Source organism: Ceratotherium simum, unplaced genomic scaffold, assembly GCF_057802395.1.
Source record: "Ceratotherium simum simum isolate JZ-2026a unplaced genomic scaffold, ASM5780239v1 HiC_scaffold_43, whole genome shotgun sequence".
NCBI lineage: Eukaryota > Metazoa > Chordata > Mammalia > Perissodactyla > Rhinocerotidae > Ceratotherium > Ceratotherium simum.
This window is the reverse complement of record NW_028261259.1, coordinates 2,718,201-2,745,173: the sequence shown is the minus strand read 5'-3', so window position 1 is coordinate 2,745,173 and position 26,973 is coordinate 2,718,201. Positions and strand designations below refer to the sequence as shown.

The following is a 26,973-nucleotide window of genomic DNA, read 5'->3' as shown; positions in this document are numbered from 1 at the left end:
ATTGGTAAGGATTAAGAAGACCTAAATGACACTATAAACAATTTGACCAAAAAATTTACAAGTTACAATAAATAAATCAACAGTGGGGATAAAATGGAATGATCAAAAACACTAACTAGAAAAGAATGGAGAAAAAATAACAAAGAATAGATAGGATGAATAGAAAATGAATAACAAGACAGTATATTTAAATACAACTATATAAGTAATTTCATTAATTGGTCTAAATGCTCAAAATAAAAAACAGAGTTTATCAGATTAGATTTTTTAAAAAGACCCATCTATATGTTGTCTATAAGAAACCACTTTAAATGTAACAACATAAATAGATTAAAAAGATAGAAAAAGATAACAAAGCAAAACTTTAAAAAATAAGAGTTGCTATTAATAACATAAAATAAGCTTCATAACAAGGAATATTGCTAGGGATATAAAAGGAAAGTGCAGAAAAAGAAAGGGATCAGTTCATCAAGAAAACTTGACAGTCCTTATTGTGCATGCACCTAATAACAATCTTCAAAATACATAAAGCAAAAACTTATAGAACTTACAGGAGATATAGACAAATGCACGATTAGACAAAAACACTTCCCTGTCAGTATATCATACAACAGATAGACCAAAAATTTATAAGGATATGAAAGGTTTAATAATACCATCTACCAACCTGATCTAATTGACATCTATATAACACTCCACCTAACAACAGAAAAATGCACATTCTTTGCAAGTGCACATGGCCATTTACCAAAATAGAACATTTTCAGGGCCACACACACAAAAATCCTCAACCACTAAAAAAATTGAAATCATACAAAGTAGGTTCTCTAGCCCTATCACAGTAAAACTAGGAGCCAATAAAAGAAAATTCTCAAATATTTGGAAGCAAAAAAAAAAACAAACTTCAAATTAACTCATGAGTCAAAGAGGAAATCACAAGAAAATTTTGAGAATATATAAACTGAATAAAAATAAAAGTAATACATGTCAAAATTTGTATGAAAGACCTAAAGCAGAGTTTAGAGGAAACTTTGCAGCATTAAATGCTTATACTAAGAAAGAAGAAAGCTCTAAAATTAATAATACAAGCTTCTATTACAGGACACTAGAAAAAGAAGAAAATTAAATACAAGGCAAACATATGGAAGGAAACAACAAAGATATTATCAGAAATCAATAAAATTGAAAACAGTTTAGAAATACATAAAATCAATGCATATAAAATCTGGTTCTCTTGAAAGAGAGATAAAATTGATAAACCACTGGACAGATTGTTCTACAAAGAGAAAAGAGAGAGAGGACACAAATTACCAATATCAGGAATGAAATATCAGGGACATAACACTAGATTTTAGAGATCTTATAAATATTATAGAAAGGATTACATAAGAAATTTTATGTTATTAAAATTGAAAACTTTGATGAAATGAAAATAACACCTTGAAAGATGAAAACTGATAAAGATTCACTCGAGAAGTAATAAGAAACATTGATAGTCCTATATCAAACAAATAAATTAAATTTGTAAACAAAAGTCTTCCCAGAATTAAAACTCCAGGCCCAAATGACTTGACTGATGAATTCTACCAAACATTTAAGGAAGAAATAGTTACCACATCTACACAAACCCTTCCAGAAAATAGAAGAAGAGGAAAGCACTCCACAATTCTTTATGAGACAAATATTACCCTTATGCTGAAGCCAGACAAAGACATTATAAGGAAAGAAAATCACAGACCAATGTCCTTCATGAGCATAGACACAAAATCCTTAACAAAATACTACCAAATTAAATTCAGCAATAGATAAAAAGAATAATATATCAAGCCCAAATTAGATTTATGTCAGCAATGCAAGTTTGAGTCAACATTAAAATACCAAACTAAATATTCACCATATCAATAGACTAGAGGGAAAAGTTTATAGGATCCTCTTAAAAGATACAGAAAAAGTACTTGGCAAAATTTAACATCCATTCATGATTGAAACTCTCAGCAAACTAGGAATAGAAAAGAAGACTAATGTTTTTCCCTTGCTTTACTTGGAACAAAGCAAGGCTGTTCATTGTCATCACTCCTATTTATCACTGTATTGGAAATCCTAGACAGTACAACTAGACAAGAAAAGGAAATAAAGAGCATAGAGATTGAAAAGGACGACATAAACTTGTCTTTAAAAGATGCATATTTGTCTACATAGAATATTCCAAAGTCTCTAAAGAAAAAACAGCTGCTAGAACCAAAAGGGGAATTTCCTAGGTTACGAGATAGAAGGACTCTTGACAAAAATCAACTGTATTTTTAAACTAAGAATGAAAACTCAAAATTAAAATCATTTATTACCATTTAAAATAACAAATACAAAAATATAAAATGTTCAGAAATAAATCTTCTATCAAGTTACTTGGAATATTTATATGCTGAAAAGCATTGATGAGAGAAATCAAAGAACCTAAATAAATGAAGACATATACCACATTTGTGGATATGAAAACTCAATATTGTTAATATGCCTTTTGTCCCCAAATGGATCTAGAGAATCAATATAATCTCAACAGAAATTTCAGCAGGCTTGTTTTGTTTTGTTTTGTTTAATAAACAAGCTGAATCTAAAATTTATAAAGAAAAGTAAAGGACCTAGCCCAGAAAAACACTTTGGAAAACTTAGAACTAACTTGAAGGACTCACATCTCCTAATTTAAAACATACTATAAAGCTAAAATAATAAATAAGTGTAATATTAACAAATGGACAGATATAAAGATCAGTGAAACAGAATATAACGTCCAGAAATAGAGGCTGTATGAGAACAATTCATTTCCAGTAAAGATGCAAAGGCAATTTGATGGAGGAAGATAGTGATTTCAGCAATAATGCAAGAAATACTGCACATCCATATGCAAGATAAATTAACCTTTATATCCTATTTTTTAACATACACAAAAATTAACTTGAAATGGATCATTGATCTAAATGTAAAACTCAAAATTAACAAACTTCTCCAAAAAAACTTAGGAGAAAATATTTGTGACCTTAGGTTTGGCAAAATTTTCTCAGGTGAGATACCAAAATGAGATCTGTTATGGACTGAAAGTTTGTGTCCTCCCAAAATTCACATGTTGAAATCTTATTCACCAATGTGATAGTATTCGGAGATGAGGCCTTTGGAAGGTGACTAGGTCATGAGGGTAGAGCCCTCATGCATAGGATTAGTGCCCTTATAAAGCAGACCCCACAGAGCCCTCTCACCTGTTCTACCATGGGAAAACAGCGAGAAGATGGCAATCTGTGAACCAGGAAGCAAGCTCTCACCAGACACTGAATCTGCCAGCATCTTGATCTTGGACGTCTTATCCTCCAGAACTGTGAGAAATATTAAGCCAACAAGTCTATGGAGGCTAGAAGTCTAAGATCAAGGTTCCTGCCAATTTGGTTTCTGGTGAGAATCCACTTGCCGACTTTCAGATAGCTTGCTGTGTCCTCATATGGCCTTTCTTTCAGTGCATATTCATTGGCAGGAGTGGGGGGGTGGAGAGAGAGCTCTCTAGTCTCTTCTTATAAGGACACTAATCCTATTGCATCGGGGTCCCACCATTATGGCCTCATGTAACCTTAATCATTGCTTAAAGGCTCTATCTCCAAATACAGCCACACAGAGTGCTAGGGCTTTAACATATGAATTTTAAGGAAACACGAATATTCACTTATGATATTCCACCCCTGGTGCCCCCAAAATTCATGTCCTTCTTGCATGCAAAATACATTCATTCCATCCCAACAGCCCCAAAGTCTTAACCCATTCCAGCTTCAACTCTAAAGACTAAAGCTCATAGTCTCATCTAAATCAGATATGCATGAGAAGAGAGGTACAATTCATCCTGAAGCAAAACTTCTCTCTAGTGGTAAACTTGTGAAACCAGGCAAGTTATGTGCTTCCAGAACACAATTGTGGGACAGGTATAGGCTAGACATTTGAATTTCAAAAGAAAGAAATCAAAAGAAATGGGTAGTGGGTTCTAAGCAAGTCCAAACCTGGCAAGGCAAATTCCAGTAGGTCCTAAGGCTTGAGAATAATCCTCTTTGGTTCCCTGCTCCGCCCTTATGGCTCTCTGTGGCAGCCCCCCCACCCCCACCCCTGGTGCTCTCTGTGGTGAATGCTTGGCTAGCTGAAACAGAGGTGGGGGCCCCACCATCTGAAACCAAGGAGGAACCAACCTTGCATCCTGTGCCTGTGGTGAGAGTGGCAGCCCTGACGATCTCTGAATCACCTTTGGGTTTATTCTTCCCTTTTCTTGAAGCATAAAGTATGTTTGCAGCTGAATAGCTGCATTGACATGTCCTAAAGAATTGAAGAAGTTCAACAGCTAACAGCCTTCCTTTATTTCATTTCCTTTTCTCTATTCCCTTTAGTTCAAAGTGGCAATGTCTCTGCTGATATAATCCCATATCTATTCCTGTCTTCAGCTGAGGTGGCTTATTAAATCTGTGAGTCACACTCGTGATCTCCTTATCTAATGGTTGTTCAGCCACACTCTTAGTCTTCTCTTCAGAACATGCTATCTCATTTTTTGTGGATAAATATGGATAGGCTGAGGATTTCCCAAATCTTCAAGTTCTGGTTTCTTTTTATTTAACAATTCTTTCAATGTATCTCCTTCCTCTTACATTTTACTATAAGTGGTAAAGAGAAACCAAGCCACCTCTTCAACACTTTGCTTAGACATCTCCTCAGCTAAATATCCAATTTCATTGCATGTAAATTCTCCCTCAAAAAAACATTGGAATAAAATTTAACCAAGTTCTTTGCCACTTTAACAAGGATGGCCTTTCCTCTGGTTTCCAATAACATGTTCCTCATTTCTCTCTGAGACCTCACCAGAATAGCCTTTTAATATTTCTACCCATATTTCTATGAACATTCTGTTTCTGATGATACATATGTTCTCTAAGACAATTGAGGCTTTTTCTATAGCTCTCCACTTTCCTTTCTGACCTATCACCAGAATTGCTGTTAACACTCATATTTCTACCAACATTCCCTTCAAAGCAAGCTAGGCTTTTTCTAGCATGCATCTCAAAACACTTCCCGTCTCTACCCATCACCCAGTTCCAACGCCACTTCCATATTTCTAGATATTTGTTACAGAAGCACTCCTTCAGTAACTTTTTCATAACCATCAAGATCTGGAAAATATCCAAATGTTCTTCAACTGCTGGATGAATGAAAAAATTATATCCATATGATTGAATACTACTCAGCAATAAAAAAGAACAAAGTACTGAAACATGCAGCAACATGGATGAATCTCAAAAACCTTATGCTAAATGAAATAAGCCAGTCTCAAATAGCTAAACATAGTATAATACCTTTTCTGTGACATTCTGGGGAAGGCATAACTATAGGGACAGAAAACAGATTCCTGGTTGTCAGGTGCTTGGAGTGGGGAGATGAGATTGACTACAAAGAGACACATATGAACGCTTTGGGTGATGAAACTGTTCAATGTCTTGATTATGTCAATGTCTTGAATAGTGGTGATTATATCACCATACATATTTTTCAAAATTCTACTGAATATAAATAATCAAAGCAGAAAAAAGAGAGAAGGAGGAGGAGGAAGGGGACAAAAAGGAAGAGGAAGAGGAGGAAGAGACGGAAGAGAAGCAGGGAGAGGGCTATAGAGATATGGTAACCGGGCTCCAAGATTGTTTCCAAGTCGTCTGTTATACCCTTGTGCAGACCACTCCTTTAATGCACTAGGGCTTTCCATGTATGAACCAATGAAATATAGTAAAGGATGTTACTTCGTTGCAAGATTTCCGAGGCCCAGTCGTAAAAGATTGCGCTTTCTAGGAACACTCATTCATGAAGCCCTGAGCTGCAATGTAAGAAATCTGACTACCTTGAAACTACCATGGTGGAGAAAATATATAGGAAAACATGTTGCAAAAATTCTGAGACCATAAAAGGAGAGACAGTGGCCTGCCCAGTCCCATTTGTTCTAGCCTGTAGGTAGGAGTTCCAGTCACCCCAGAAACTGTAGATCAGACACCATTTAGCCCACTATGCCCTGCACAATTTGAAGATTTATGAGAAAAATAAGTGATTGTTGTTTTAAGCCACTAAGTGTTGGCATGATTTTTTATGCAATAATAGATAAATGGAAGAGAAAATAAAAAAGAAAATGTCAGTAAATGTGTGTAAGCAATCAGAATAAATGTTAATATCTCAGAAGCAAAGAAAGTCATATAGAGCAGAATTATCAAGAAAGTAATTCCTCCCATTTGGAGAAATTTTTTTCCCCACTTTTCTTTTTCTAAAATTTTCTTGAGGCATCTGTTAATCGGGATCACAGGATTAAAAAAACAACTCACTGCTTAAATTTAACGTGACTTGAGTCAAGTTTTCTTAAATTCAAAGGGAGAGCAACCAATAGTTTAGATATGGCATTCCTGAATTCTGATAAATACGTTATGATTCACAATACAAAACTCTTAAACATCATACCAAATCCAGCTTTGAAGTCTATGAAATATAGTTAAGCATTCATATTACAAACTGTGGGGTCATCCATAATTTGTCTATATATTTGTAATCACATTGTTGTGCACAACAAAGTTAAAACCATTTCTTTGCTGTTCCCAGCTATCAGGATTTGCTTATGAAAACACAATAGGGACAGACCAATAAAAAAAAATCGTTTTTAAGGAAAACATAAAAATCTCTTAGAGAAGGTCTATATATCTTTAGTCTTACTCTTTTACCTGGTGCACATACAAAATTAATTCCTTCTGCCACATGATAGGAATTTTTCCAGGTGATAAATAGCACCATGCAGCGGAGATCAGATCAAACTTGAAGGACAATCAATGCCAGCACTGAAATTCTTGGGACAAAAGAGACCTGACTGACTTAATGTTGGCACTGCTAGGCATAACTATTGGGGCCACACCAGAGTGGAGCACATACAACCAAATGACACTCCATAGCAGAATATCAAGTCAAGATGGCCCCGGGTAGAACAGAGGTGAATTAGATATTAATATATTGAAAGTAACGTCTTGCCAATTTAAAAGACAAAACGGATTCAGTTCCAATAAAGACTGATTCCCCCTCCCCTTAAATGAAACACTGCATTCTTCCCTTATTTTCTAAGTTGCTTTATCTTACCATCTTTCCTCTATAGCTATCGCTGAGTGTTAGGATGTACTATTTCTCAAATTTCTCCATCTTCTGACAGAATAAAATCTTTCACAGTGTAATGAGCTAGAGTAGAAATTCATAACAAACTTATTGCACTAACATTTATTGACCTCCTGTTAATTGCTGTTCCCTTAAGGAGCTGAGAGTTGAATGCAGAATGTAAAAAGTAATTACAATACATTGTGGTAAATGCAACAACAGAAGGCTACACAAGGCACAGATGTGGCATCAACGCATAACTAATTCTTCTGGGCTACAGTAGGCGTGCTGGACACATCAGATGGACATTTATTGGACATTTATATGAGTTCGCCAGGAGGACAAGTGGTGAGTAGGACATCCCAAGCAGAGGGAATAGCATGTGCAAAGACAGGAAGCTAAAAACCGCATAATGCTGGGTATTTGATACATAATAATATATTTAGTATAGTATAATAAGGAGAGTCGCAGGAGATGAGAAAGGGATCAGATCAAAAAGGGTCTTAGATTTTATACCAAGGCAATAGGGAGAGAGCAAAGTGCCTTAACTGGAAGACAAATGTGATCAAATAAACAATTTTTGAAGATTACATTAGCAGTAGAGTGAAGGATGGCTAGAATGGAGGTAATTTAAAAACAAAGGGACTATGTAGGTGACAAATTGTGTCATCATAAGATGACAAAGACCTGAAAAGTGGCAATAAGTGTGGCAACGGCATAGAGAGGAGAGGCTGGCTTTGAGAATATTTATAGAAGAGTACAATTTGATGACTAATTAGATGTAGACATTGAGCATGGGTGGAATTCTGGAACGGCTCCTAGGTTTCACCGAAGATGCTCAATGGCTGGTGAGTTCTCATCCAACACAGCGTATGTAGAAAGAACACATTTGGGTGGGAAGATAATAAGTCCAAGTTTGGAAATTCTGAGTTTAAAGTGACCATAGAAACTACAGGGAGAAATGAAAATAGGCATAGAGTAGTTGGGATTCCCTCCAGCACGCTGCATTCCTGCCTAACCAATGACAGTCTCTGGTTATATCCTCTTCTAAGGCATATTTTCTATGAGGAGCTACATGAGAATATCACGGGTTAAGAGCATAGACTGAAGCCAACCTGCCAGGATTCCTGTTCTTGCTCTGCTACTTTGGGGCTGCATGAACTTGAGCAATTATTTAACCTTTCCATGCCTTGGTTTCCTGATCTGTAAAAATAAGGAAGATGAGTTTATCTTACTAAATAAGATAAACAAGGCCTGAAAAGAGAAGCCATTCATTTTAACATGATCTTATTCTGACCTGGTACAGAGACATACCATAGACTACATTTTTTCTTTATTGTATACCATAAAGGCAGAAAAGGGTTTTGTTATTGTTTTTTAAATATTTTGTTAAAAATTTATAAAGCACTTGAATTATGTACTTGTAAAAAGGTAAGGTACAGGGCTTAACCTTCATTAATTTGTTTTTCTATGGACCACGATGTGGTTTACAGGAGACAGATCTTGTTAAGGCTGTTCCAATTTGAAATTTAGCATTTAAGTAGCTTATTATTTTTCATAAGAGGTTATCAAATCTGAAAAATAATTTTATCATAATTTAAACAGTCTAATTTAACACTGGGGCATGGGAAAAATTACCTTTGTTTTAGGCCAGTAATATTCTGGGATGAATATATTTTTAATTCAGTGAAAATGTACCAGGATTTTTTCCAAAAAAATGAAGGTCTCCCAGGCTTATTCTATCATATAACTCAGAGGAATGGTTCATGAACTTTTTTTCTGTCAAGATGCCTTTTCATCATCTAATTCAAGTTCAGTGATTCCTGTCAGAATCCCTCTGAATCCCCACCCTTTACATGCTCGTCACCTCATGAACCAACTTCTGCTTCTTGCCCACCCGACTGCAGGCTTTCCGTTTCACTTTTCTGCCTCCCAATGTCATCAGGAGTTAAACGTCTGACTCCCTTGGAGATATCACATGAACTTGGAAAATTACGAAAAAAAAATTTACTTTTGAAACAACTATACTGTAAATGCTGCCATTATAAAGCTGAATCTGAACATACGGCATAATTCCAAACTTGGAACTAATTTTATCTGAATTAATGGCACTTTTAGGGAAAAGAATCCTGTAACTGATTAACTTTCCACTTCAACTCAAATCCAGAACATTATTTGAGTTTAGCTAGGAGTGATCAGGTTTGAGGAATCATTCTCCTGGTACTTGAAGTAATGAGAAGCAGAGATCAGCAAATTAGGAGGAAAATTAACCTTTTGGATACAGTCTCAACTGTTTAGTGGTCTCACCTTTATGTAAAATTCACTTCTTTTAAATAAGTTCATATTTTCTTAAGGAATAAGTTAGTAATTTGGCACCACATTCTTGACTAATTCTCAATATAAAACAATAGATACAATGAACAAAATGTCAATTTAAAAACCTTTCTATTTTAAAATAATACAGGGGGCTGACCCAGTGGCACATCAGTTAAGTTCATGCATTCCGCTTTAGTGGCCCCGAGTTGGCTGGTTCGGATCCTGGGCGTGGACCTACTCACCACTCATCAAGCCATGCTGAGGTGGCGTCCCACATAGAGCAACTAGAAGGATGTACAACTATGACATACAGCTATCTACTGGGGCTTTGGGGAGAAAAAAGGAAAAAAGGAGGAAGATTCGCAACAGATGTTAGTGCAGGGCCAATCTTCCTCAGAAAAAATAAATAAATAAAATAAAATAAAATAATACAGTGATGACATCTTTACCAGATACTGGCTACACAAAGAGCCACAATGTTATAGCACAAACAGGGTAGTTAAAAACTTCAACTCTCTCATATCATAAATTTTAAATAGAATTAATGTTACTCATATTAAAGCATAAATTTGTTCCCATTATAAAAATTCAGCAAGCTTTTGGAGAATAATTTTCTTGGCCCAGGTCTCTTTTAAAAAGCTGTCCAAAGGAGAATGAAATTATGCCATCTTTTTATAAATTTCCCTGTAGCAAGCAGAAGCATTGAAAATCATTTCATTTGTTCAGATGGTGAGGACTCTCTAAAGGGACTTGGACCTTTACTGCAATCACCGGCACCTGCAGAATTTATTCTGGGGCTCAGCACACACCTGTGAGCCTTCATCCAACCACATCAGAAAGACTGCTTAAAACCAGGGCAGAGGGATTATAAACCTCATCGTGGGATTTGCTGTCATATTTCCAGCACACACACAGTGAGGTATCCGCCCACACAGTCAGGGTTCCGATCTGCTAGTCCCAATGCGTTCACCACCTTTTCCTTCACGATTGCTTACGTCCTGAACTCTGTCCTCAGACACTGCTGCAGCTTACGCTGTTCTGCCTGCCTTCCACTGCCTGACACGGACCTCAGCCTTCACACACCACGTCGTGGACTCTATCCCCGGGCGTTTAGTTAGAAAATTTGGCAAGTACATTTATTTTAAAAAGAAAAATTCTTTGCCCCAGGAGATATGCTTGATGATAGTAATTTGCAAACCTCTTTTATACACACTGTTGAATTTGATCATCATAACCATCCAATGAGATAGGTCATCAGCCTTGTGTCACAGCCCCTGCATTTGTCTTCCTCTCCCTGGCTTCCAGGGCTGAATCCGCTCACGGTCCCCACTTAAAGACCAAGACTGAGTTCAGTTTCTAAACCAATCAACGGTGGTAGGAAGTAAAATTATATTTTACTGGAGGTTGGAATTAAGTCATGTATCTTAGTCTCAGTGATTCAGCCAAGATATCTGGGTTTCCTGGTGTCCCCAGACTCATTTATACATTTCTCTGAGGAAAACCAAACATATCCCTGTCCCTGCAGAGCCGCAGCCAGGAGTTGGCCCCGTTCATAAATGTGTGCACATGAGTGCATTCCCCTCTGTTACTTCTCCCTGTTCACTCAGCTCTGCCCCAGAATCAGGGTCCCGCCTTATGCCACAGACATTGACAGATCACCTTTCTCCTGTCAGATCTTCCAAAAGGTGGTTCCTTTTCACTATGTGACTCTTTCATGTGCTCCCCAACTAGATCCCTGAAGAATAAAGATTGATTTCTTGAAAGTAACAGATCTCTCCTGAATTCCCATAGCTGTGACTAAAATTCTTTGCTAACTTCACACCAGCACCCCCCAACTGCGTTTAGATATATTGCAACAATAATAATAAACACTTCTTGAAGTTTTTACTATTTGCCAGGCATTATTCTAAGCTGTTTACATATAGTAATTATTTAATCTTCAAAATAACAACTCTATGAAATAGAAAATGTAATTCACTTCATTTTATAGACGAGAAAATTGAGGCACAGATGAGCTTAATCAAATAGTCAGGAAATAGTGGGCCAGATTTTAATCCCAAAGTTGTTTTGCTTCAGGAGTTCATGCTCTTATCCAAGATTCATTAAACACCACTTAGGCATGGACTTTGTTTCTTGTGACTTGCACCACTGGGTTTCCTTCGCAGGGGAGGGTACTATCTCCATCTGTGTCCCTCAGCATCATCCCCTGCCTGTCTCATCTTTAGCACTCTCCTTCTTTGTAAACTATTTTCAAACATGGTCATACTAATACCTTCCATATTGCATACCCTCTGCAATGAGACTTCACCTTGCCTCTCATCAAGTGGTGGGTCTGATTTTTTTTGTCCCCTTGAATGTGGGCTGGACTTGTTTTGTCCTATAAATTGTGGCAGAAGAATCACTGTAGAACTTCGAACATTAGCCTTTAAGCGTTTTGTAGCTTCTATGTTCACATTCTTGAAATCCTCCTTTGGGAACGCTGCTTGAGACCACTAAGCAGTGAGAAAGCCCAAGCCAGCTCCACGGAAAGGCCCTGTGGAGGAAAACCGAGTCGTCCCGGTCTAGAGCCCAGCTGAGCCCTGCCCCTGGTCAATCCCAGGGCTAGATGCAACGCGAAGGATCTAGGTCAGACCAGTAGAAAATTTAGTCAGCTCACACAATCAAGAGAAATAAATTGTATTGTCGTAAGACAATAAATTGGGGAATGACTTGTTATGCAGCAATAAATAACTGAAACACATTCCCAGGCCTGAGGTGCCTGGATTGCAGCATACCTCGTACTTGAGCTGCCCTGAATAGCACAAGTATAAATCTTAGAAAAGATGAAAATGAAGCTCAGATTGAATGAACTGTTCTAGGTTATATTTGTGAGATACAAAGCCTAGCCTCCAACCCTAGTCTTCTAAGTTTTAAGTGTCATAGACTCTTAAATCCACTGACCTCCCAACACCAATATAACATCTCCACCACTCTGTCTTTAAAACAACACCACAAAAACACAGCCTAGTATTCATGAAAGATCTCTAACCAGCTTACGGTTAGGCCATCGCATTTTACCTGAGATATTTCCCAGACACTGCCCCTCCTGGAATGGCCAGTGTAGCGGCTGACACCATTAGTCTCCCAACTCTCCTCTAAGAACTGAAGTGAATGCTTTTACTGAAAGACGGAGGATGCTTTTCCCATGGACAGCTATCCTTAAAATAAGAGATTTACGCAAGACTTTTTACTCTTATGTTCTCCTAAGTCCTCAATCTAGTCAAAAGAACAGGTGAACCTATCTTGCACAAGTTCATGAAAAGTTAAGGCTTACTAATTGGTTATTATTGCCCTTGTCTACAGCCTATTTTACCACTTGTTCACAAATATCAGAGTTCTTCACATGTCTGTGAAAGGACACAGAAAAACAACAATTTAGTCTTTCATGTAGAATTTTAAAGTAAACTTCTGAGAAGAATTTTGTGTTCTGGTCATTCAAGGGTTATTGGCATGGAATAACCCAAATCCTGTGAGGAATGGGTGCTAGGTAATTTAGCATCATCAGATAAATAACATTAGTGAAACTAAGAGACTAACTATGTAACCATGCAAATATGAAAGGAATGATTAAATTTCACTGAGTGCTTTTGATGAGAGTTTGGATCCTGGGCTGTAAAATTATATTCTAAAATGCTTTGATTTTTCTAAGAAAACAATGTAGAAGAAAGATAGTAATATTAAATTGTCATCATTATTTTTTCCAAATTAACTTTCTTCATTCTGTCACAATTCAAAAACTTTACTCCAATCAGCAATGTCATTTGTCCCAAATGTTCTTGAACAATCCCACTTCCATGTAATTTTATTTCTTTCTGTAAATGAGATACATTAAATATAAAGCTAAATGTGATATGTTTTCTATCTTTGCAATAACTTCCATATTATAAAAAAATAGTGTAGGCCAGGTCACATAATGACATTTTTGATTCCGAAAATGTTGGAATCCTGAATATATCGTTCTCTACTTGTGTTCTAACAAAACCAAATTTAGAAAAATAGATGTACCCTATACTCCTAAGGCTTAAGTAAGATTAAGATTATGCTTCTGACCATGGATATATTCTTGGAAGCAACATTATGACAGAACCATGAAGAAACTCTGCCAAAAAGAAATCCCATATGTGTTATTTCCCTATTTGAACGATAACATTGTCATGCTTCCTTCTCCCTTATTGACTTATAATAGAAAAACCATCCCAGCAGATCACTTCAAACATTATTCGAACTTTTTTTAAATTGCATGCTCAAATACAGTCATAGTGATGAAGTTATCAGAAATGATTCATACATTTTAAGCAATGTAAAAAACTAATACAGACAAAAATGCACATTTCACATGGACATCTCTGATGTAACCACGGATAAATCACTTTATCTTTTTGCAGCTTAGTTCCTGAACCTAAGTTTTCTTCTGCAAAGTACACATTTATAAAGTACCGTCCACTCATGTGTACTTGCTATGGGCAAGATCTATGATTCCTCTGTAGGTGATGATGAAACTACAGGTCTTCTACATGTATACAGGCTTATATGAAAATTGAATAAAATTGTGATTGTGAGAGGGCTGTATACACTGCAGAGAGCTCAAAGAGTACTTTGTTAATTTAGTGAATTTATTTAGGACCCAATGATAGCAGCACCAGACATTCTTCAAACATTTAACAATAATTTAAAACCAAAGACTGCACAAGTCCTGTGCATCTCATCACCCTCTCTGACTGAAGTACCACAGTGAAGAGTAGAGTCTAATTCCAACAAATCAGGAAACAGATGATTTTTGTTTTTCTGCGCCTTCAACTTTCAGAACAGCTTCGGCCCTCCCTCCCTCATCTTTCTGACACCCATTCCATGCCCTGTTCTCAAAGGATTAGGTGCCTAATTGGCTTTCAATGGGGGGTTCACAGATATTGCCTAATATTTTCTAAGATAACTTGCAATTTAATAGCTGCACTTTTAAAAACTAAAAACTTTTCACACCAGAGGAGTAAATCTGTAACGGTGAAATGACAAGCTGTTGGGACTTATTTTCAGCACAGTGATTCCCACTGGCAGCTCCATCCACTCCTAAAACATAGCTAGGATCCTGTTCTGCTTTCTCTTGAGGTCAGCTCTGACAAGGCTTCCATTAGTGCTCCTTCCTACTAATGACCCTTCTCATATGGGAAACACTTCTCCTCTTTTATCGCTAAGAGGAGAGGCAATTAAAAATTTGAGTGAGCTCACACACAACCTTTAAAAATAAACATAGATAAATTATACGCACATGCTAAGTAATGAAAAGCTGGACAACTGTCGAAGTTCTACGACCCTGAAGAAACGTGCACTTAATTTGAAGTTTCTTTCTGGCAGTGTGGTGCTTCTCACCTACCACGTGTCAATTACTTCCAGATTAAACAAAACCTGTGTGGGCAGAAGGCAAAAAGTGATGAGTCTGGGTGAAAGTTAATGACTCAGGACCCAAGTAAGGCTCAGCTTCAAAAGGTCTCAGAGGGTCACATCTAATCACATCCAGTATGAACAAGGCAGATGGCCCGTCAGCAGCAGACAGGGCCCGGGCACCGTGGGATTAGTGTGGCATCTCTGTAAGCGTTCAGAAATGGGGATTAAAAACTTCCAGGTTGGCAGATACTTTCCTTGCTCTAGCACTTCAGCTATCATATAACTTCATCGTGGCTAAACATGACAGATGATGTTTCAATTCCCTCTGGATTTTCCCTTGCAATATCATTGCAAGAAATGTGGAAACAATCAAGACAGCCTACTTTTCAGCCTCAGCTTGATCTAGAGCTAGGAGAAATATAAAAATGACTCAGAGCCAAGATATCCATAAAGAGAAATTTGACAGCCCTCTGTGGGTTACTCGCTGGAAGTCACTCTTTGCATACTCTCTACATGCATCTCTCAGCCGTGAACATAAACTCTGGAATGTGTGCTTAGGAAGGAGAAGGAAACCATGAGGGTCAAGTGGAAACCAGACAGAGAACAAAAGGAACACCAGGCTCTGAGCCTAAGGGACATGATGGGACTCTGCCTTCCGTTCTCTCTTAGCTTTACTTGCAGGGTCTCTTTGTGGAAAGTATTCACCAGGCTGCTGCTGCTGCCGCAAATGTCTTGTGTAATAAGAGAAGGTGGAAGTAGCCAAAGAGGAGGGAAGAATCTGGAATAAATGCTGGACAGTCAAATGCAAAATGTTAGTGATCAGGCAGAAATTAGATACTCAGGTAACTTTTTTAAATGATTTGCAATCTAGGCCCAAAGCCTAATGTGAGAGAAGGAAAAGAAGCAATAAATAAATGAAAGTAAACAGAATTAATCAACTAAAAAAGGAAAAACAAAAGTAGGGATCTATGTGACAACCCATAGGTCATATTAAAAGCCCAGTAGCTCTGCTGCTTTCCAACCCGAGCTCCTGTTCTGTTTCGTTGCCTGAGTATAAAATCATCAGTGTTGGGAACAGCAGCACATGAGACATAGTCACCTAAAAGGAAGACGGTCACAGCACTGAGGGGTCTCTCGGAAGAACAGAGGCATTCAAAAGGAAAGTCAGCACAGTTATTGTCTTTGAAATAAAACATTGCATCATTATCTGATATTCTCATTAATTTCTAGGTTGTGCTCAGCATTTCTGTGGCAAAGAAAAAAAATAGACCCATATTCAGGAGACAGAACAGGCTATGAAAGGGGGTTGCTCTCAGTAACAGGAGCTGGATGTTGAGAGGCCAACCCCAGCACTATGTTGTGAGTAGAAAACTAACAAAGGGTTTGATACTCTCTCTTTTCCCTGTGTCCATAGGTTCCAATGACGAGCTCCAGGTAGTGAAAGAAGCCCCTGATAGAGAACGCTGAATGCATGCGTCACTGCTGGGGAGAAAGGGGGTCCCCTGCCTTTCATCAGAATTCAAAAGGATCTATGATCCCAACAAATTTAAGAGCCACTAAGCCAGAAAATCTTTGAAGTTCTCTCCAGTTCTATGCTTCTGAATTTTATACTCTTTATCTCAAAATAAAACTAATTAATATTTTCTGCAAAGTATGATTAGAAATTATAATAGGGCCGGCCCCGTGGCTTGGCGGTTAAGTGCTCTCGCTCCGCTGCTGGCGGCCCGGGTTCGGATCCCAGGCGCGCACCGATGCACCGCTTCTCCGGCCATGCTGAGGCCACGTCCCACATACAGCAACTAGAAGGATGTGCAACTATGACGTACAACTATCTACTGGGGGGCTTTGGGGGAAAAAAAAAGGGGGGGATTGGCAATGGATGTTAGCTCAGAGCCAGTCTTCCTCAGCAAAAAGAGGAGGATTAGCCCGGATGTTAGCTCAGGGCTGATCTTCATTCCTTAAAATTATTTTAACCTCTTTTGTTCCAGCAAGGAACAGAAAACCCAACAGTCAGCAGAGGGGAAGGGGGGAGGGAGGAGGGCAAAAGGGACAATTCGGCACATGTGTGTGGTGATGGGTTGTAATTAGTATTTGGGTGGTGAACATGATGTAATCTATGCAGAAATAGAGGTATAATGATGTACACCTGAAATTTATACAATGTTATAAACCAATGTTACTGCAATAAACAAAAAGTTAAAAAATAAATAAAAAATAAAAAGAAATTATAATAATACAGAGAGGAATATATCATATTCTTTTAGTATTTATAATATGCCAGGCATTTGTCTTTATAAATATTATCTCATTCATTTAATGGGCAGAGCAGCCCCGTGAAGTAGTTATTTTTATTGCCCTTTACCTTAGGAGACGGACTCAGGGAAGATGGAGGACTCGCCCAAGATCAAATAACAGGGTGGCAGAACCTATCATGAGACCCGTACAAGCCTGACTCCAAAGCTGGTGCTTCCAGGACTGCACCTCATGGCATTTCCATAAAGACAGGATTATGTAGCCTCTTCCAGGAAACAAGTGAAAAGAAGGATTTCCCTTGAAGGTCCAGGGCCATACATGGGACACAGTATAGGAAAGGGAAAAAACTCGTCTTGCCTACCAGCATTTTAATCCATGTGTATTTGGACTACAACAGTGCCAAAGGGTAAAAGAAGAAAGAAGAAAGAAGCACGGAAGAGTGTGTGTGGAGTTGGGGTAAAGGCCAGAGAGACAGAGCCTACATAAGGGCCTCAGGTGTTTCAGGTATCAGCGCGCAGGCAACATCAACATCTCAGCCGCCAAGCCTCCCAGAAGCCCATCTTCCCTCTAATGTGCAATGAAGGCACATACTTATTCTACGCTAGGGACAACTCTGCTGCTGAAGTTGGGGACATGCAGGGGTGAAGGGGGTGATCTTTGCAGGGCCAGCTTCACAGTGTGAGACGTGTGCAGTCACAGAGGGCCCCATGCTCTGCAATTATTTCAGTATTCTGTTGTTGCCACCATGAAATTGTTAAAAATTTTTGGAAAAGGGGGCTTTATATTTTCACTTTCATTTTATACTGTGCTCTGCAAATTATATAGCCAGTCCTGGGCTTGGTTTGAAGTTTGTCTATTACCCATCTTCTGTTTCATTTAACTTGAATTGTCATGTTTCATTCACATTAAGAATTCCAGCTTAGAGAAGGGGATGGGCAAGAGAGGAAGCAGTGTGACCCTTAGCTGTCCACACAGTACCATACACTATCCGACCATCCGTACTGCTGACTACATCCCATTTCATCCCTGTAATCCAGTGTACGCTAAAGGTGGGAAAATGCCTTAATCTTCATCAAACTGATCCTTCCATTTTTACAGTTAATCAATTCAGTTCAGTGAAGCTGATTCAAGCAATGAAAAAGAATTCAACTAAGCCATTTCCCCTCCGGTCCTGAAGATGGCCTGTCATTCACAGAAACACAATCTGGTGAGAGAGACTTCATGCTTGAAGGGTTATCTTCTGGAAGGGACCAGAGGCTACTAGTTGGTGTCTGAACATGCCAAACCTGCTTAGTACACCGACTTGTGTTTCACAGTCCCCAAAGCGCTAAAATAAAACACTATATGCCCAATTAAACATCTATTTCCTGGATATTTTTAATTTACAGGGCATTGGAAATTTTATTCTAACTCAATTTTCCTTAAACTTTCCAATACAAAAACCCCTTCAGTAAAACAAACACTGTCTATCCCTTCTTACCAACACTACCTAAACAGTCACAGAGAGTTTACTCTCACAACCATTCGTAGTTTAATTTAAACTATAAAGTATTTAACCTCTTTTCTCTGGAAAACATACATTACATTTAGGAACATATTTTTATTTGTATTTTTATACTTGCCATCTGACAATCTTAGAGAAATTCACAGAACTCTCTTAAAGAACAACTAATCAAACATCTTTCATAGATGATATTAGGATCCAGAGAATATATTTAAAAGTGCCTTGTAAGCTGTAGAGAGTAATAAAACATTGATTACTCTTCTAAGAGTGATTATTTTGAGTTCCTTTCCCAGCAATGTGCATTTGTAAGAAATGCCAACTTAGATGCTGAATAGTTTATTTAAAGTCATATAATTGGTTTGCTTGTTGAAACATAAGCTCTCCACTGAACAATCAAAACAGGATGAAGGAAGTTTTCCTTTGTTTGAGAGTTATGGTAAGTTCTCCCTGTGTTGAAAGTTCTGCCCCACAGATCAGATACGATCCTAAAACATTATCATAAGGAACACTGTTTCTGTAGCTCAGAAATCCAGGCACGGCTTAGCTGAGTCCTCTGCTCAGACTCTCACAAGGCTGCAATCAAGTGTTGACTGGGCTCCATTCTCACCTGGAGGCTTGACTGGGAAAAGATATGCTTCCAAGCTCACTCAATCTCTCCTTGTTTGCCTTCCTCTGTGTGCAAGCATTATATCTACTAACATCTCCTAGGAGAAGTAACTTATTAAGAAATATGTTGAATTACTTTAAGCTTCTCAATAGCTATGTGAGTGCAAGGCCCAGGGGTGGGAGGTGGTGTACTGATGGAACAAAGTTTGTTGTTAGTTTGAGTTATAGTACTGGACTGCTTTTGTAAGGAGAATGGACATGAGGGAAGGGCCAAAGAGGGTCCCGGAGCATCCAGAGAATGGCATAATGCCCATGAATGTTGGAGAGAAATATATAGATATATTAAGGTATATGTTGAGAGGGGCAGGCACGAGCAGAAAGGGGAAGGAGTTTGTCATTTTTCCCTCTTCTTAGTTTTTTTCTGAGTCAATTTAGACGGAGATCTTAACATAAACTTCATAAGAAACAAGTGTGACACCTATCAAGACGGGCACAGTATACTCCCTGGCTGCTCTGGGTTGAATCTATGAGATGAGACGAGGTCAAGAGATCAGTTACTGTCCTAGAAGAGCTTTTTCTCACTACACATGTCAGTGGAATGCAGTAATGTCTCCTATGTAAGTAGTACATAATATGGACCATGAACTCTATGTGTATAATTTCTTTTAATCCCAAAAAGCTACATAGGTAAGTATTACTATCTGTGGCAAACATACCCAAAGGTGACCCCCAATGAGTCATAGTCTTGTAAATCCCTTCCACCTGAATGCAGTTGAAATCTGTGACTTGCTTCTCACCAATAAAATATAGCAAAAGTGGTGGGACGCCGCTCCCCTGATTGGGTTACCCTAGATGTTACTCCTGTGATTATGTTATGTTATGTAAGATTCTGTCTTAGCAGAGTAGAGCTAGAATCTCTGCTTGCTTACCTGGTGAAGTAGGCAGCCGTGTTGAGGAAGCTTGTGTGGAAAGAACTCGTAGGCAGCCTCCAGGACTGCCGGACCTGAGGACAGTCAACAGCCAAAAGTCAGCAAAAAGCCAGGGCCCTCAGTCATGCAACCTCAGGACATCAATTCTTCTAAGAACCTCAGTGAGCTTGGAGGCATGTCCATCTCTAGTCATGCCTCCAGATGAGAGTGCAGTCCAGCCAGCACCTTGATTGCAGACTCGTGTGGCCCTGAGCAGAGCTAAGCTGTGCCCAGACTCCTGACTTACAGAAACTGTAAGATGATAAATAGATGTTGTTCTCAGCCACTAAGTTGTGATAATTTTTTATCCATTAGTAAAAATATAATATACCATTCTATTTTGCAACGGGGCTTAAATATCAGCTAGGTTAAGTATCCTCAGCCATTTAGAGACAAAAATCAAACCTGCACCTGTCCAGTACCCAAGTCTGTTTTTTCAATGCTCATCTACACAATCAGGCTGCGAACGCTCGCTCCTTTCCCTGAAACCCCGATTTCTGAGTTTCATATGTTTATCTTGTTTCTCTCTCCAGCTTCTCAAACATCAATTTTCCTTTACAAGACATCACCCTGCACCACTACTCTCCATGACGGCCTGTTGAACCCAGGCCCAGGATTAAGTTTTGGGTGCTGGTATACATCCCTTTAATTTGGCTAAAATCTGAAATTATTCCAGATGCTTTTTCATTGCTTGTCCTTTGTGTTTAGAACCATCACAGAATATAAATTTGAAAGATTATGGATTCAATTTCTGTTCTAAGATGCAAAAGTTGAACAGAACTGTTTATAAATTTTCTCTCCAAGAAAGGAAGGATTTTCAAAATTAGAGTAGCTTTTAAGTTTTCCTACCTTTATGGACAGAATTGATGCTTTTTACTGTTACATTTTTGCAGTTGTATGTAAGGAATTAAATAGTTGACAAAATATATTGTACATTGTTATGGACCAAATGTTGAGTCTCCTCAAAATTCATATGTTGAAGCCCCAGCCCCCAGTGTGTCTACATTTGGAGATGGAGCTGCTAAGGAAGTAATTAAAGTCAAATGAGATCCTAAGAGTGGGACTCTGATCTGACAGGATTAGTTTCCTTATAAGAAGACACACCAGAGGGCTAACCCTCTCTCTCCTGGCACACACACTGAGGAAAGGCCATGTGAGGACACAATGAGAAGGCTGCCATTTGCAAGCCAGAAAGAGAGCCTTCACCAGAAACCAAACTCTGCTGGAAACTTGAGTGCAGACTTTCCAGCCTCCAGAACTGTGAGAAAATAAGTTTCTGTCATTTAAGCCACGCAGTCTGTGGTATTTTGTTATGGCAGGCCGAGCAGATTAATACATACACCTTTCATGATAAAAAAAAACCTTCAGAATTAGTGTACAAAAATTATTTCTGCTTCAATGTTAAGGTAGAAATAGTCAAAGCTTATCACATCAAGCTAGCAGAAAATCTGTAAAACACAGTTCCCAGAGCACCACCCCCATTTAGAATCTGATTTTATAAATCTTGAGAGGGACTCGGGTATTTGTATTTTAAGAGTACTGAAAACGAAAGTACACTGGGTGATTCATCCTGTTGCTGAGATGCCTGAACCGTACTTAAGAAGTATTGCTCAAAGCGTTCTTAGAATAGTAGAAACATCTATGCATTCTTATCTAAGTGTGTGTCTCTCATAGATTGTGGTGATGGAATAGAGAAAAATTCTAAGTAATTCAAATGTATACTTACTTATTATTCAAGATTAAAGAAGATATTTATTTAGAGCTAATAACTTTCTGAATGAATATACATGCACATCTATGTTCCAATTTAATAATTGAAATTCTCCTACAATAACAAAAATGTTTAAATTAATGTTTCTACTCCATTTGCCATATTTGTTTTTACCTCCAAATAAAATACACATGGGAATATTCTTTTTCATGCTTATTTTACAAAGTTAATATACATTTAGCATTACAGAAAATAATCCCTGATCTAGGGAACTGAATAAGAAACAGATGTTGGGAAATTAGTGAGATCTAGAAGGCAGCCTACCTTCATTTCTATTATAAGAGTCCCACATCAGGACCCCTGTGGTGGCTATATTCTCTCAACAGAAGTTTCATTTGGATTTTTTTCAAGTAATAAAATCCAAGTCAGGACGACTTCAAGCTGCTGATACCCTGACAAAGACTATGGATTCTTTTAGACAAGTGTTATTTTGAAAATACCTGCCCCATTCAAAAGATTGCTGCAGGGTACCAAAGCAATAGAAATTGTTCAACCCGGCTGCCCCCTCAGACCCCTCCTGGCGCCCAGCATGATGCTCCACAAGCAAATACATGAGCTACTTGTTAAAGAAAAAGTGCTCTCTTTTAAAATTTATAATTTACTAAATCCTGGGGTTTCTCAGAACATTCCCTACACATGCCCTTGAAACTTCACTTTTTATATTCTCAGCTGAGAGGACAAATACAAGGATATGAAGAAAGACCTACGAAGACCTACTTTGCTAAGATTCAGTTGGGTTGATTCCTCTTCTAAAAAAGGTAACTGCCAGGTCCGAATGAAACCACAGGCCACCTTTATGCATCCATTTCCAAGTGGGTTTGAGAACTATACTGTTCTGGTGTCCTGATCTCCCAAAAGAAATGACTAGCTTAAGTTGATTAATAAGATAAATAGTTAGTAGCCCAAGCATGGTGAAGGAAGACAACCCACATTCCAAACATTAATGACTTATTTTCCTCACATTCAGAAAAATCATTGTTTTTAAAAATATGGGACAACATAAAATGTGGATTAAAACAATATTCTATTATCATTTTGCATATTTTTTTCAATATCAGGACCTAGTTTTTTCTTTTACTTTTTGGGTTTCCTCCCCCTCTCTCTTCTAATCATGATTGTTACTTTTCTTAGATTGCAGACCTTGAAGATTTAAACCTAGTCCAGGATTTATTTATTTATTTGTTTCTTCCTTTCTTCCATTCTTCCTTCCCTCCTTTTTTTTTTTTTCTTTCTTGGAAAGATTCACCCTGAGCTAACATCTGTTGCCAATCTTCCTCTTTTTTTTTATTTCCCTCCCCAAAGCCCCAGTACATGGTTGTTTATCCTAGTTGTAAGTCCCTCTAGTTCTTCTATGTGAGCCACTGCCACAGCATGGCAACTGAGAGACAGGTGGTGTGGTTCCACACCGGGGAAACGAACCTGGGCCATCAAAGTGGTGAGAGCAACAAACTTTAACCACTAGGCCATCAGGGCTGGTTCTTTCTTTTCCTTTTTTTTTCAAATCAATTTGAACCCCTCTTTTTCCCTCTGGTTGAATCTCCTATACACAGCACAACTACTACACATTTTACTGTTGTTCTACTCCTCTGCACCACTACTCCAACAACGTCGTAGATCGGTTAACAAAAGGCACCTTCTATAAAAATAATCTTCTCCCAAATTTGCCTGATTATTTTAGATAAATATAATTTTTCATTTACTTATTTATAAATTATAAGACATTTCTCTCCACAGGCATAATAACAATAAAACAAACTGACCCGTAACTATGAGACACTGATTTGGATGTTCTCTCTGTAGTCCATAATGTGGTTAATGCTTCTAAATAGTTACATCTCCACATCACTTTTCCCAAAAGCTTGTCTCATGAAATAATATTTCCATGATACATTAATTTGTATTAGGGAAAGAAAGAATATACAATCCAATAAACATGAGAAATACTGTAGCAGTTGAACAAAATTTATCACATTTATATATATTTATGTATATATAAATATATAATATATTTAATATTTATAAATATTACTAATATTTATTGGAATAAGTAAGGCATACAGTAATATAAGATGCTTCAAAATTATATGTCATCTCTATACAAGGACCATGATATTATTCTGTGTTTCTTTGCAATTTTTTGGTATATGTGTTAACTGAGCAAGCACAACTGATTTGCTTTTCATGTTGCAGGGCACCTTAGATCATTAAACATGCTAATATGTTTTATGAATTTCCAAAGGGGAGAATGCAGCCAAACATTTGACCACAAATCCTTCCCATTCTCTCATTTGTTGCCTTCACCTTTTTTCTCTAGGACACTTCCCTAGAATAATATCTGTTGTGCACAGCTGAGAAAGTCTGCTCTAGACTAAACCTTCAGAGTGTGACATGCCAAAGAAAACACCTTAAGAACAACCTAGCACAGTGCATAGATATTTGGAGTCAAACAGAACTGGTTTTGAATTCATTGCTCCATTATACAATTACTCAATTACTTGCTGAATTACCTGAGGGTGTTTTTTAAATCTCTCAGATATATAGTCTCTGAATCTATCAAATGGAGAAGACAAAGATGTGCATCTCACTGAATTCTCATGACACTTAATAAGATAACCCATGTAAACGTCCTTATGCATAATCACAGTTAGCATTCATGGAGCACCTACTAAATGCAGTAGTCAGCTTAGAGTACGTTAGTATGTATAATAGTAAGTCAGAGAAAAATTAGGTTACAAGATGTTGGTTGTGAAATTTTACTGGGTTTCGGCAAATGCTCACTTCTTTACAATAAATTTCTGATCATTTTTAATCGTGGTGTTTTTTTCCTGAGTTTTGAGCTCCTTTAAAACAGAGGTCATGTCTCATTTATTTTCTCATGGACTTGAACAATAGTAGCTAATCAATTCTGATAAATTTAACTAAAAAATGTTATGTCACAATGTCTGTGGCCAGTCCTTCCCAAGATTTCATACCTTACACGGCAGACTTCCAGCTGTTATTAAATTATAACTGACGTATTAATGTATTTTATTCATTTATGTAACTACAATTTAAAATCTAACTGTCATGAGATGCAATACCTACTGAACCCTATTCATCAGTTCTTCTAGAGATTGATACGTACACATCTGTCTCTAAAGGGTAGGGTCATAAGGTGGAAGTCGATTCTGTCAAAAGCATGTCCCTGTGATTTAGAAGTACATAACTCTTACAAACAATTGTAGGCACTGTCTTAAGTTTAAAATAGATGACTTGTTTAATGTTACCACTTAGTAGAAATTCTGAGATTAACTTCAAAAAGATTCAGTCACTAAATTCTCAGAAATGAACAATTGTCACAAGCAGCCACTAACTATAAGTCCCTGAAAGTGTCACCATCTATAAATCAACAAGCACGGCTTTCACATGATCAATGATGCTTGTGTATTCCTTGTCTGCAAACCACACCCAAGCTAACCAGTGAAAGAAGGGTAAAAGAATGCCCAGCAAGACAGTGAAAAAGAGTACTTAAGTGCTTTATAGAGAGAAATTTGAGTACTATAGTCTAATCTTTCAACTTCAGCTCTGAGATCTAGGCATTCTCAGAGGCTTCAGATTAAGGTTCAAAGATTTCAAAACACTGGAACCCAGGATAACATGGAGATAACAAATTCCATACATAGAGACAGAGCCAGCAACAGAACACATAACCTGTATGGTCATTCAAGGGTCCTACATTTGGCTTAATGCTCTGCTCTTGCTGTCTTGAAATTCTTCATAATTTTAACTTTGAACTTGTGTGTTGTAAGTGAAGTCCAATGGGACAATGGAGCATGCCCGTGAGCAGAGGAGATACGAAGAGACTAACTTGCCCGGGCATTCCCACAGCCCATCCGTGATGCCTCTGCACAAATATTATCTCCCCCTCCTGGGTGCTGAGACAAAAAATGCTGCACAGGGGGTAAACTCCATCAGTAAATAATAACAAAATAAAAGTATACACGTGAACATTGCAATAAAGCCTATCAGCGAGCTATTTGACTCTTTCAAAGGGTTTAGACTCTGTGGTTTTGAAATCTGCCACAACACGGAAAAGCAAATATCCATAGGCATAGAAATAGAAATTGAATTTAAAGATTGTCACATTTGATGGAAAAGAACACCATTTTCATAAGAAGCTTCAAATGAATCAATTATTTACAAGGAAGACAATTTTAAAATTAAGTTTTCATATAATTGAAAACACAGTGATAGAAAGTATAGACAGGCATTTTGAATTACAAACAACTCATGAAGTCACTTTCGGTTTTTTTCTATAACTTCCACTATAACCAAGGCGTAGGGTGGGGGATGGGTGGATGGAAAATTACTAAAAGATGGGGAATTTTTTGTTAAACTGACCTAATAGGAGTCTTGCTAAAGGCAGACCAGGGCGATCATACAGCAAGGATGGAGGATTTTCCCTAAACTGACTAGGCAGGATTCTTGCTAAAACTGGAATAAAACCCAGGGACAGAGCCCAGGGTTGGGGCCTAGTCAGAAAGAGGACTCAGAGGATACTGGCTAGAGTTAAATGTCAAGGACAGTCTCTGTCACCACATAACCTTTTTTCTATTTTGGGGAAACAATGATGTATTAGCTTTTGTTATTACGTATTAGCTTTTGATTATGTACTCCTTAACTTAAAGAATGTTAAATATCTTAGTACTTTATTTTACTTGGAAATTATACAGAAATAAAATAAAAATCTTTCTAATACAATATCTTCGGTAAAGAAACAAAAGCATAAAAGATTAACTCTTTCCATAATTTAAGCGTTCAATTAACAAATGCTAATTGAATATTTACCATTTTTCAAGTGAGTCATACCTAAAGGTTACACCAAAGAAATTAAAGGGGTCTTTATCAGAAGAATCTTAATTTGTTTTTGAAAAAGTTTGGAACCTTGGCCGGCCATATATTTCAGTATCAGTTTT

The 26,973-nt window shown here is 37.7% G+C and overlaps 1 protein-coding gene across 1 annotated transcript in view; it reads left to right on the top strand.

Annotated features, from left to right (window-relative positions):
* Positions 1–16,761, top strand: part of LOC147911390 (uncharacterized) — a 176,622-nt gene extending 159,861 nt beyond the window's left edge. Inside the window, exon 4 of the mRNA XM_087428125.1 lies at positions 16,331–16,761. Within this exon, the coding sequence (XP_087284251.1) occupies positions 16,331–16,354 (24 nt within the window). The 3' untranslated portion in view covers positions 16,355–16,761. The remainder of the gene's footprint in view (positions 1–16,330) is intronic.
* The last annotated feature ends 10,212 nt before the right edge of the window (positions 16,762–26,973 follow it).